The sequence below is a fragment of the Pogonomyrmex barbatus genome, unplaced genomic scaffold (genome assembly GCF_055798465.1).
Source record: "Pogonomyrmex barbatus isolate J1 unplaced genomic scaffold, ASM5579846v1 scaffold3, whole genome shotgun sequence".
In the NCBI taxonomy this organism is placed as follows: domain Eukaryota; kingdom Metazoa; phylum Arthropoda; class Insecta; order Hymenoptera; family Formicidae; genus Pogonomyrmex; species Pogonomyrmex barbatus.
The window spans coordinates 18556553-18569120 of record NW_028297127.1 but is presented as its reverse complement, the minus strand read 5'-3'; the positions used below and the strand labels follow the sequence as shown (position 1 = coordinate 18569120).

The 12568-nt window shown below is 36.0% G+C and overlaps 1 protein-coding gene across 1 annotated transcript in view; it reads right to left on the bottom strand.

The window, feature by feature from the left end:
* Positions 1–12568, bottom strand: part of dpr12 (defective proboscis extension response 12) — a 256462-nt gene that overhangs the window by 102059 nt on the left and 141835 nt on the right. Inside the window, exon 3 of the mRNA XM_089079259.1 lies at positions 3805–3998. Coding sequence (XP_088935385.1) covers positions 3805–3998 — 194 coding nt within the window. The remainder of the gene's footprint in view (positions 1–3804; positions 3999–12568) is intronic.

Here is a 12568-nt window from a genome sequence, read left to right as displayed (position 1 = left end):
TATTTAGTCTTCTTCCAATTCAAGTTTTATCTCGGCACGAAATGGCTTTCCCGATCCAATAAAGTGCGCCGCGTTAATTATCGGAATTTCGAGGGGTAATTCATTAATATCGCTCTGGCGATGCTGCGCGAATCGATATCACTCTCGCAAGAAAGAAAGTGAGTGAGAGAGAGAGAGAGAGAGAGAGAGAGAGAGAGAGAGAGAGAGAGAGAGAGGGAGAGGGAAGGAGGAAGGGAGGGACGAAAAAAAACGAGAAAAAGCTTTCTCTGAAAAATGAAAAATCAATGACTAGATATTGATAATCAACTTTCGTGTTTATCCTAATATATTTCGCAACGCGTTTCCCGCGCATCTCTCACGTCACTGTTGCGCGCATTGATTACGGACAGGAAAAAAAAATCCTGTCGGCTGACAATGATAGTAGGTGTGCGGCTTTGCGAGGAGCGCCGGCACTCGCTCGACCGCTCTATCAAAATTACTTCGCGGTGTTCGACTTTTCGTCGCCATCAATCTTTCCTGGTTTGACTGCTAACGCGATAATGCAGTTACGCTGTGCGCCAGGTCGATCGGATATATGGACCGACCGGCCCCCGTCGAATTCGTCATAAATAATTGAATTAAAAGCAACGACGTAAGTGAATTTGCGGATCAACCCGCGGCCGACGGGGTCTCCGAGTGATTTCACCGAACTGATTCGCGACAGCCTCGTTTGCGTCCGAGATTTCAGAGAATCGCTTTCTGTTATATCAGAGCTTCTGGGATAATCGCTCTCTCAAGAACGTTGTATTGTTCGGAAATAAACGGTGATGATTTTTTTATTACTATTTATGCCCAACGGATTGTTACGGGGATATTGCATGTAAAGTGCTTTTTTTCATTATGTTAAAAATACATAGCAAACGAGCTCTCCCAAATTTCAAAAATATGTATAAAATTTTCTAATTATTGATTATGTACAATTATATATATATATATATATATATATATGATTCTTCAATAAATAATAAAATTATACGTGTAACAATAACAAAACAAAAATGTAAGAAATTGATTTTTTCTAGCATTATAGATTTTTCAATTTATTTAATAAGTTTCTTGATTACTGATTATTACCATTTGTTTTTGTTAACATTTTAATGTAGCAAAATAATAAATAATAAATAAATAAATTGTAAATTATTAAGATTAGGACTTGTTGCCCCTTACCCCTATGTATACGTGCTTTCTTTTCTAAGTCTTGTGGCGGCACTAGTTAGGGATGAATGCACTTAAACTGCTGCTTGACTTTATTTTTCTTTTCTCCGATAAAATAATAGGTAAAATCAATAGGTACATATTTTGTGGAATCGAACTTATGATACCGAATAGTGATACCGAACTTAAAATATTGAATAATGGCGGAGAAGCACTCTCTATCTCCATTTTCACTGAAAACGCGCTTAAAAAACAAAACAAAAGAAAATGCCTATTGCATACGCGTCACACTATAACAACTTGGGTACAGTATTTAAATAACATATAAAATGGAAAGCGGAAATTATGCTTGTACGAAATTAGCGTGTACATAAATTAAAAATTTATAAACTAACCGATCTCTTGTTAATATATTATAATTGATATATTTATTTATTTTTTCTCTTACTTTTTATTCATAATTATGTAAACAATATTTGAATTAATTTTTATAAAAAATTCTTTGATCTTTTATTTCAATAAATATTTCAATAAAATGTAATTGCAATATTATGACATTTTTATTAGTCTTAAAGGAATTGCTTTAAAAGTCTTAAAATTGTAAACAATTTTAATTTTTCTCCAATTTCTTCAATTTCATCTGTTAAAATCTGTTGTTTAATCTGTTGAAGTCAAATTAAATGAGCTTGATAAGTTGATATTTTCTCAATTGAAATTATCAGCAGAGTTTGTAAATTACTAACGATCAAATAACATTCGTTATTTAATATATAATAATATTATTTGATAATTTTAACTTGTAATTTATCAGTTAAATTTCATTAAATTAGAATTGAGAATCCCGATGTATGTTTTACAAACACAAGCGAGTTGTTTTGCAATGAATGTAAAATTTCGCGACGTTAGTGCGATATCTTCGTATTACAATTTAGGAAACGCAATTAAACAAAATGATCGTTAAATTATATAAAATAATAGCGAACAAATTAATTAGTCGCTTCAATAAACATTTCGGAAATTGGAAATTTCATAAACACAAATTGGGATAAACATCATATTTTATAAACACACCGTTGGGAAAGGAAGGAATAATTCTCCCTCGATGAAAGTTAAATTTTGTATAAATTATAGATTGCGTTGCGAAAGTATCGATTATACATCATCGGATGCCTATCTGGGCGAAGATTCGGAAACAAAAAGTTCAGCAGAAGCATAATTGTTGTACAACAATAATTGAATGGTCGACTCTCGGTCATCGATATCCTATAAATTCCATAATGACGAAGGAGGCTGATATTGTGCGAGCTTAGTTCGCTTCTCCTACATGAAAGTTTCTAAGTTCCCATATCAAATTGCCGTCGCTGTAAGAATGTCCTTCCGAATTGGGGCGGATTTGTCGCGGTCATCGGCTTTTTGCCGGCATCAATCTTGCACGCTCCTACGAGCGATTTAGCGTATCGATGCCGAGCCATCGAATACAAGATGATGTGATGCTCAGGAGAGCCGGCTCCAGTACGAGTTTTACTCCTCGACGTTATTATGAAATATTGATGGTTGATCGAAATAGAGATGAGGGATAAAATCGATCTCTCCCGAGGAAAGTCTCGGAGGCTTGATAAAGACCTCTCCAACGGCTGCCATTATTGCATCTATCTGTATCCAATACGAGCACGTCGTTTCCGTGGAATCGCATACCGATTGCCGTGCTCTCAGCAGGGTTCACCGGGTGCGTCGCGATCATCGATCGCCTTACCAGGCTGAAGCGTCATAGTGGATGTGCGAAAGGAGGCCATTACGCTCGTGTACATGAATAAATTTGTGTAGAGTTGTTCTATGGTTACACGAACAAGATTAACCACGTACTACGTTCGCGTTGCTATTGCGTGGACATTAGCATAACTTCTCATATGTATGCGTTATCTTTACGTAAATGAACGTTTGGTGAAGCGTCATGAAACAAAAGCATTTCCTAAGTCTGATAAAACATATTAAAGTACGTTATATTGCTGTTAGTGATTTCCCAGAAATATTTTCCTGACAGAGATTAAGAGGAAACTTAATATGATTATGACAGTTTGATACTTGTGCTGAATTGCTATTTTCCCAATATGTCAAAAAAAAAAAAAAAAAAAAATGAATTATATACAATATGAATTATGAAGTACTTGCGATGTTTTGTGTCAGAGAAAAAATAAAGAGGAAAAATAATCATGGAAAAATAATCATGTACATAATAAATTCGTATAATCTTATTACATAATTAAATATCCATATTAATAAACGATTATTCTAAATAAATTTTATTGTATCTTGGAGCTCATAGATAAAACATTGTAAATTATTTTCTAATTGCCATGATAGCTCTATACGCAAACATAAATTTTGTCACACCTTCTTTTATGAAACGCACTTTTAAAAATGCACGATAAGAACCTCGAGAAGAGAGCCGCGCCTACCAAAAGAGGCACAATAATCATTCCGGAAAAATCGGTCGTTCGTACTTGAAAGTTCCGATTACGACTCGATTCTCCCATTCGTTCGTTGAAAATCGGTCGCTTCTTTTAAGAGTTTCTCGCGACGGCGCAAAGGGTTACGTAGTTGCTTTCTTACCTCGGCATCGGAAACGGTTCTCTCTGCCAAATTGCGAACTTTGCAGTGCAGGAAAGCGGTGCCGCCCAATTGCACCGTAACGTTGGAAACGGTGTTGTTGTCATTCGCGTCGTTCACTCTCTGTAGCTCGTCGAGATTGCTGAACCAAAGGGCCCTCCAATCCGATGGGATGTTCGCGTAGGGCACGCGCCGATCTGGGGGAAAGAAAGACAACCAGCGGGTATAATCACGGTAATTTAATTAAGTCGATTGTCTTGGCGTGGAAAAACTCGACAAACGACGCCGCAATTACCGGCGAGGCTATCGTCGGCCCGACCGCCGGCAGCAAACTTTTTTATCAAGGTAAAGAAAAATAGAAGTTATAAAGGCAACGACGGTGGAGCCTTCAGAAGAAAACACAAACGCGGAACGGAGCCTGAATTCCGCTTGTTTTACCCCAGCCCTCGTGAATTAGAAACTACTTTCCACGCTCGGGCCCTTCTGAATTACCTTGTTATTAAATTTTTTAAGAAGACAACCCGTGTTCCCGCGCGCTCGGCTCATTTCTTTCGATGTAAATCACTGGGGTAATGTGTTGTACGAGTTATGGGATAGTTTGCACATCGCCATAACGACGTCTCGTGGCGTTATTTGAACAGCATGTACAAAAGCGTACGGGATATATATCCCAACAAAGTTTACGCCAAATGGGAGTAACATGTTGTTATCAGATATCGATATCACGTATAATAATTTAATATATATTATTTGAAGTGGTTGAAAACAACATAAAATTTTTACATTAGCTGTGTACAGAAGATATCATCGATGCCTTGCCACTTGAAATTAATTTCCTCCGATCAGACGTATAGATATCCGTTTATCATAATTATTAGATCTGCCAATGTTACTTTGTAATTACATATAATGTATACACAATGTCAAAAAGAAGGTATTACTACTATGATATACATATGATTATTAGTATTATTAATATTTATATATATCATTCCGTAACACTAAAATTCTTACAATAATCGAACATTATTAGCATTATGATGAAATGCTTGTGTTCTTGTTGCTTTATTTAGATTTACAGTCTGTTTACGTATAATAATATGATATTATTAATATTAGAAATATTTAAATCTAAATATATAATATTAAATTCAATATTACACTGTAATATTAATGGTACTAATAATCATATATATATATTATAACAGTAATAGTTATCTTTCGACACTGTTTATACGTCATATGCAACTCCAAAGTAACGTATACATAGTGTCGAAAGAAAACTATTATAAATATTATTATAAATAATATACATATGATTACTAGTACCATTAATATTACAGTGTAATATTGAAGTAACGTTGACAAATCTGATAATCATGATGAACAGACATTTAAATGCGATGCGTCTGATCGGAAAGAATTAATTTCAAGTGGGAAAATACTGATAACGCCTTTTCTACGATTGCTATTTTCGTTTTTCGCTTATTTAGGAAAAAAAAAATCGCACAGCGTGCCTCTATTTATTTATTTGATCCTAGCAAGTAACGGATATTCAGATCAAAGGTAATAATATTGCGATTGCGATCTTCCACATCGTTTGAATAATTTAAGCGCGCGCTTCACTGCGCCGCTTTGACAGATGAAATTTCTCGTATTTGTGATGCATCCGAATGAGCGAAAGACGCGAGCAAATTTTTTTTCTAGACGTGTGCGCACACGCTTTGTTAAAATTTTCACGAATACGACCTATTTCCGGGCAGCGCAGGTGATTTAGGATGTTTGCCCTCGACAGCAGATTACGATTCAAGGAGACTGCGCTGCTGGTGTGGCGAGCTCGAATGTGCCTGCTTCTCGTCCTGACCTCATTTGAATAATCCATGGATACGTAACGGACGTACATGCCTTTTACGTCGTGCGAACGCGTTTGTAAAAAAAAAAAAGGAGAAGAAAAAGAAAAAAAGATGCGCGTGGCGGGGCGCATACACGATGCGCTCTCGAAAACGCGATCGTCCGCGTAGTATTTGCGAAAGTTTATTCACGTTACCTTCAGAAGTACTACGAACCAAATCTTTCAGCACTTGTGGCTTTGCGTGAAAAAAATATTTTTACGAATCACGCTTTCGCTGGAAAGAAGAGAGATTGTGGGATTTGATCAAATATGAAAAATATACTTATTTTTTTATTACTTAGAGAGATACTCTATGTAAAGAGTAGAAATGTAAAGTCTCGAAATAGTCGTGATATGTTTTAAGAAACATAAATTATAAATCAGCCGTTCTAATTTTATCATTATTTTTAAACATATATTTAGATATCTCTCGTATATTCGTACATTCTAAAATTTAATTAAGTTAAGTTTAGTTTGAAGAATTGAAAAATCGCATTCTTTTAAAATAAAAAATAGAAAATAAAATTAATTGATGAGATAAATTAATCTAATAATTAATGAAGTATTGATATTTCCAAAAAATTTGTAGAAAATTAGATATAAATATCTAATGAATAGTTAGTTAGACTTTTAAATTCGATTAGTATGACTTCAAGAAGTAATAAATCTATAAATAGTAAAAAGATTATGAATAGAGAAAATGTTAAATTTTAATAAGATTCCTTTTCTTTAATTGAGTAAAGTGATAATCGATAAAAAAGGAGCATTATGTTTACTTCGTTATCAAATGTAATAAAAATGTAATAAAAGAAATATTTTATTTCTGGACATTTTGTGTTATATTACATTGTTAGTCTCCTAATGTTATATAAATCCAAATATTTATTATCATAAAACAATAACAACACAACATGATTTTATTAAATGCATTAATGCGTTCGATGATGTACCAAGAATAACACACTGTAGCATATAGCGTATTTCTGTAAATCTCTAATTCATGAAAATAGATATTGCGCAAGAAAAGTTCAGCTCTCTCTCTCTCTCTCTCTCTCTCTCTCTCTCTCTCTCTCTCGCGTGATGTGCGCGAGGAAGGCATCTACGCGTTATTTCCTTCACGAGGGTCTCCTTTTCACCATGGATTCGGTTCGACCGTAGAAAAGTTCAGCATTCTAAAACGCCCCGCATCTCGATTCTATCTTGTATATAGGTGTGGTAGCAAATCGAGTTTTGGAAGCCCGAAAGTAGCAAGCGCGTGTTTGGCTGCTACTCGTATTCATCAAAGCATCGAGGCGAAACTGAAATACTCGTGGCTTCGACGAACGCCAAATTCCGAAAAGTCTTTTAACCGCTCGTAAAAAGAAATGGCTTAACATGGCAAATAAACGGGAGATTTAATTTCAGGACATACAGTTAGGTGAAATTAAATGGAAACTTTATTAAACGTTATTTAATGAAAGACGAGAGAAAAATATATTTCCAGGAAAAACGTATATAACCCTTTTCGTCTAATTTAAAATTCGAAAAAATTGCCGTTTCTTTTAAAACTCGTACACGTACATCGCGAAAATCTAACGCTAATCTCGTTCTAAACAACGTGCAGCGTTTATTTACAGACTTGTAAAGTTATTCTGCATATTGTGTCAGTTACTCTATTTCGCGTTGAATGTTGCACCTGTTCCACGATAACGAAGTTTCAACACTTTATTTAACCAGAAGCGCAACGCGAATTATTTAGATCGAAGCATCAAGTGCTCGCTGCCTGCGAGTTTCCGCCGATGCAACGTTCCGTTGTCTAATTTAATGCTGGCAAACATCATTGTACATGGCATAATGAATGAAAATAATTAATTACAACGCCACGCTAATGCAGAGTGCACGATTGTTACAGACTCTGTATTCTGCATCCATCATGTAATAATCCCCGCGGTAAATTATCAGGTAAATTATGGAATACGGATTTGTGTGTATGTATGCGTGTATATGCATCAGAGAATTCACTTTTCGTTTTGAGTACTTCGAAGATTCGAGGGGCGATGAAAACTGGCTCCCCATTGCTGCCGTTATCAATTCTCGCTGGATAGAAATCTTTCCATTAACCACTACGGATCTAGTATACGCGAAGGTTTTACACGATTTACCGTTCGCTGCTAATTGGGTGCTGGATTCCGTAATGGATATCTCTAAAAAAGAAATCTCTCTAAAATCAAGAGAATCTTGTATATAAAGAAAAAGTGTTTCTCAATGTTTGTGATAGAAAGTAATTTATGCTCGTCGACTGCTATACAAGATTGGAATATTTCACCGCGGCATAGTAATTAAACTAATGGCTTAATTATTGAGAATATTTATATAACTTATTGATATAGATATTTTATGATTACAAGAGTTCTGTCTCATTGTTTCAGCATATTATTTAATTAATAAATAAATTAAATAATAATAATTAAATGAGATTTAATTAAGTTAAGACAAATTTGAACTACATATTTTCTAGTGAATTTTAATTATACAGTGCCGAGAAAGGAAAACTAGAGTAATTTGACATTGGTTAAACAAGTAAATAGACCGAATCGTACGTAATCTCATACGTGTTCATAACGATGTTGAAAAAAAGAGTGAGGAATTGGCAGTAGATTTATTTCTATTTTATTGTACCCATTGTACGATATTGCGCACGATTTGACTTGTCAGTCGGTTATCCGTGTTTGAAAGCATAATGGAGGCCTCTAGAAAACAAAGGGATGCGCGTTCTGCCATGGTAAAAGGGGTAAGTGGGCCGCGCGCGCGCGCGCGCACGCGCACGTGGGTGCATATACGCACAGACAGAAGCAATCGGGGCGCCGAAATGTGCGAATTCCTGAAAAACACGTTCGCTCGGCTGCGGACAAAGGATCGGCGCGCGTGCGGCTGAGCGCTTCACGGGCACGCTTTGTGTGCCCACGCGCTTATTTTATCGAACGTGTAATTTAGCCCTGCTGACTCCGTGCACGCACATGTCTCTTTCTCTCTGTCCCTTTCTCTCTATTTCCGGGCGCGAGAGCCAAACCCGGCTTGTTAGTGTTTGGTCGATTTTGGCGTCCGTGTCGCCCCAACAAAAATTGAGCGTGGAGTTGCCGCCTGAAGTCTTATCGAATTTTCAATGCAGTTCAACGAACAAAAAATATTACCTATATATTCCGAAAATAAGGTAATAACGAAAGAAGAAATGAGAAGAGAAAAATTGGCTCGTTTTTAGACAGGTCTACAGGTCTTGGTTTTCCGACGTTTCAAGATTACTGATCCGAAGATCAGATTTCAAAATATGGAATTTCGCTTTGTGGTAGCCGCGTGTTTTGTTAGGAAATCAATAAACGGTTACATGCATTTGACAGAGCACTTTTTTTCTTTCTGTTTCAGGTCGTTCAATCGGCAGTACGTTCTATCGATATCGACGATGAGGTAAGACGACGTGCAAGGCAAAAAAGTTTGGGCGACAAAAAAGGAAGAAAAGGAGAGAAAGAGAAAGATTGAGCGTAAGGGTGCAACGAGGAGCAAAACAAAGGTAAAAACAGCAAAGTTGGGAAACGAGCAAGGGGAAAAAGGGTAAGACGAAGAGTTAGTTTCGTCAATCGAGAGCACGGAAGGCGGGCGGCGGGCGACGGGTGGCGGGCGCGAGGATGTAAAAGGTGGTGGACGGAAGTGAGGGAGGCGAAACAACGACGACGACGACGACGATGCTTCAGACGAGGAACCGTATGTATAACAGCTACCAAAATGCTAGCCTGCATCAGGGCATTACGTCTGCCTATCCGCCGCCTTAAACGTGTAGCCTGGCGCCACCACTTGCATACATACATGTAGTTTGCATAGAAATGGCACACGTCATCCCGCAACGCGGCGGGTCTTTGCGTTATAAGGCAGTGCGCTTTGCGCAGATTACTATTCACCAGCTCTCTCGCCCATCCCGGCTATGAGGTGACCGTCGAGTATCCGACAGACAGTGTATTCTTCGAGGCTATCCAACAGGGCTCTCTCTCTCTCTCTCTCTCTCTCTCTCTCAACGTGGGCTTTCCGTTTCGGTCGTTTGCGACGGGTGATTTTCGGAGCGACGTGTTCCGCGTCGCATTCCTGTCACGCGACGTCGCTCAGGTGTTTCGATTTTTCATTCGGCTTGCACGATTGCAATACGATTGAACTTCTGGATGGATGGTTAGAAATTAGGACGCGTCAACCTCGAGATGACAACGAGCATTCGGTCTGACAAGTTAATGAGGAATTGATCGGGACAATAAGAGCTCGCATCTCAGCATAATCAAATTGACTTCTTTGAATTAGGAATGAGGAGATTTATCTTTTTGATTAGCATGAAAACGCATGAGACATTATGCATTGTATCGTACGTGTGTCATTAAATTGCAATTTTTTATAGCTCGAAACAAATTTAATAATTTCAGTAAAAATTATTTACTTTGATAAAAATAAATGATCAAACAGTTGACTGTACTGTAGAAGTTCGAGAGCAATAATTTGATCGTAAAATCGATATTCCATTTTCTATCTTTTTTTTGTCTCACTCGTAAATGTTAAATATCATAATAATAGGAGAATTTAAAGAAACTGTATCTGCTTGGGTCGTAATCTAATACATTCTGCCACGTACAAAATATGTAGACGTGACAACGCACTTTGGAAGGATATTTTCTCGGTTCTTCTCTTCTTCAGTTCAAAGGTGCGACGAACAAGATAGTCGAAGAAAAATGCGATGTTCTTCTTGAAGCATACGGCGTATGAAAAAGACCCGTCTGTAGAAGACGCGACGGTGTATACGTGTCCGTGTTTTTCATTCGCCCATGCGATTGCGTTCGAGGATGAATGAGGCATATAAAACACACAGTAGATACGGGCCGTTCTGGTCAGACTAAGTGGAAGTGATTTACCACCGTCGCAAAACCAATAAATTAGACATTTTTTGAAATTGTGACTGATGATAACTGTTCTCTCTGGATAATTTTAGAATATCAAAAGCCGTTTATTTGGATACTCGAATTACTTTCTCTTTTCGAAACTGTTTGCCGCTTTGCGTATTAGGCAAGCTTTTAGCTTAGAGCTTTGCAAGATTCTGACGACTTTCAAGATTTGAACGTTAATACGTACGAATGTTGAAACACATTATTATTTGAGTACGATATTTAAGTAATATTGTATGGCGTTATTTGAAAATGGGCGTAAATGTTCATGAGAAAAATTGAGTGAGCATTTAATATTTAAATGATATTTAAGTAAAAAGTGCAGATTCACGCAGATTCACATTTATTTATAGACTTTGGAAAACTCTTTTTATTTTTCCATTTTTTCATTTTTTATTTTTGGATTGAAGAAAGAAGAGAGATTTATCATTGAATACAAAATACAAAAATTCATTTTTTAACTATAAGTACAAACTACAAACAGGAACATAAAAGTTCACTCGAATGTAATGTTATAGATCGATAATTGTCACAGTTCTTTCTTACATGAAAAATCCATTGTTCGAAAGAACAATAGTGTTTTCGATCATGTGCATAAAACATTTTAATGAACTAAACGTAACGTAATATATGCGAATAAAAACTTTCGGTCATTGAATTGGTAATACATGCTAACGAATTTTCTCCAACTTGTATTTCGCTCGAGAAAAATCTCCAATTGAGGCAAATTGTTTCGTCGTTCGATGAGCACGAGATTTTTTTCCCGTTACCACGGGAATCAATGTGGAAACTTGACGATTAAGACATGTTGCTGCATGTTTGCAAGCACAATTATTTCACTTGTCAAACATGTACAAAAGGAAAAGAAAAAAAGAAGTTTACTGGACGATGTATGCATTCGCTTGTAAATTCGACGAATTCAATCGTCGTTATATCATCTGTACGACAAATTTTATCACATTGATCATTATCATGTAGAATTACTACGTTGTCATATCGTTGTATGTTTTCTGATCCACACTCTACGACTCCATAAGAATAAATGTTTTTAAAATTTTCCTTTTGAATCTTTTACTTCCTTAGAATAGAAATCATTAACTGTGTGACTACATTTGCCATGATTTATTTTTAAAATTATTTTTCTAATATATAAATAAAATTGTTGCATGTGATAAATCCACAATAAATCTTAGTTAGATTCTCTTGATTAGATATCTTAGAATTCTTCTTTCTGTCTTTTAAATAAATAATGTAAAAATAAATTTTTTAACTATTAGATATCCTTTGGGTTGCAGGTATCTCGCAAGTAGAGAAGAAGGTGATATTATGAACCATGTAGGTATTACATTTATAATATTTCTGTTATTAGATGATGAATTCTAGTTATTATTTAATTATAGAATCATTTGTTTAATAATCCACCATTATGTAATGACGTTGATATACTAGTACGCAGATAGCTGATATTTGTTACAAAGTATTTTTACTTTCGAGCATTTTGAAACTTTTCCAAGATATATTTTGGCATTCAATTACACATATTTCCTCATTCTTTTTAAACTTGAGCGTATTATTATATGAATACACACACACACACACACACACACACACACACACACACACACACGCACGCACACACACACACACACACACACACACACACACACACACACACACACTTGAATATTTTTTTACTATTTAACATTTTATTCGGCTATACGCATTTCAAGCTATACGCATGTCAAGTTGCAAAATTAAATATTAACATAGCATTTTGTTAATGATGTCCTCTAAGCATGCTGCTAAAATGACTACTTTTGAGATTTTTATATTGAAATAATTCTTTATTAAATTGATTATCGCTCTACTAATCTATACTACTTAATCTAAAATTCATATGACTCTACTATAGATTTTTAATATCGAT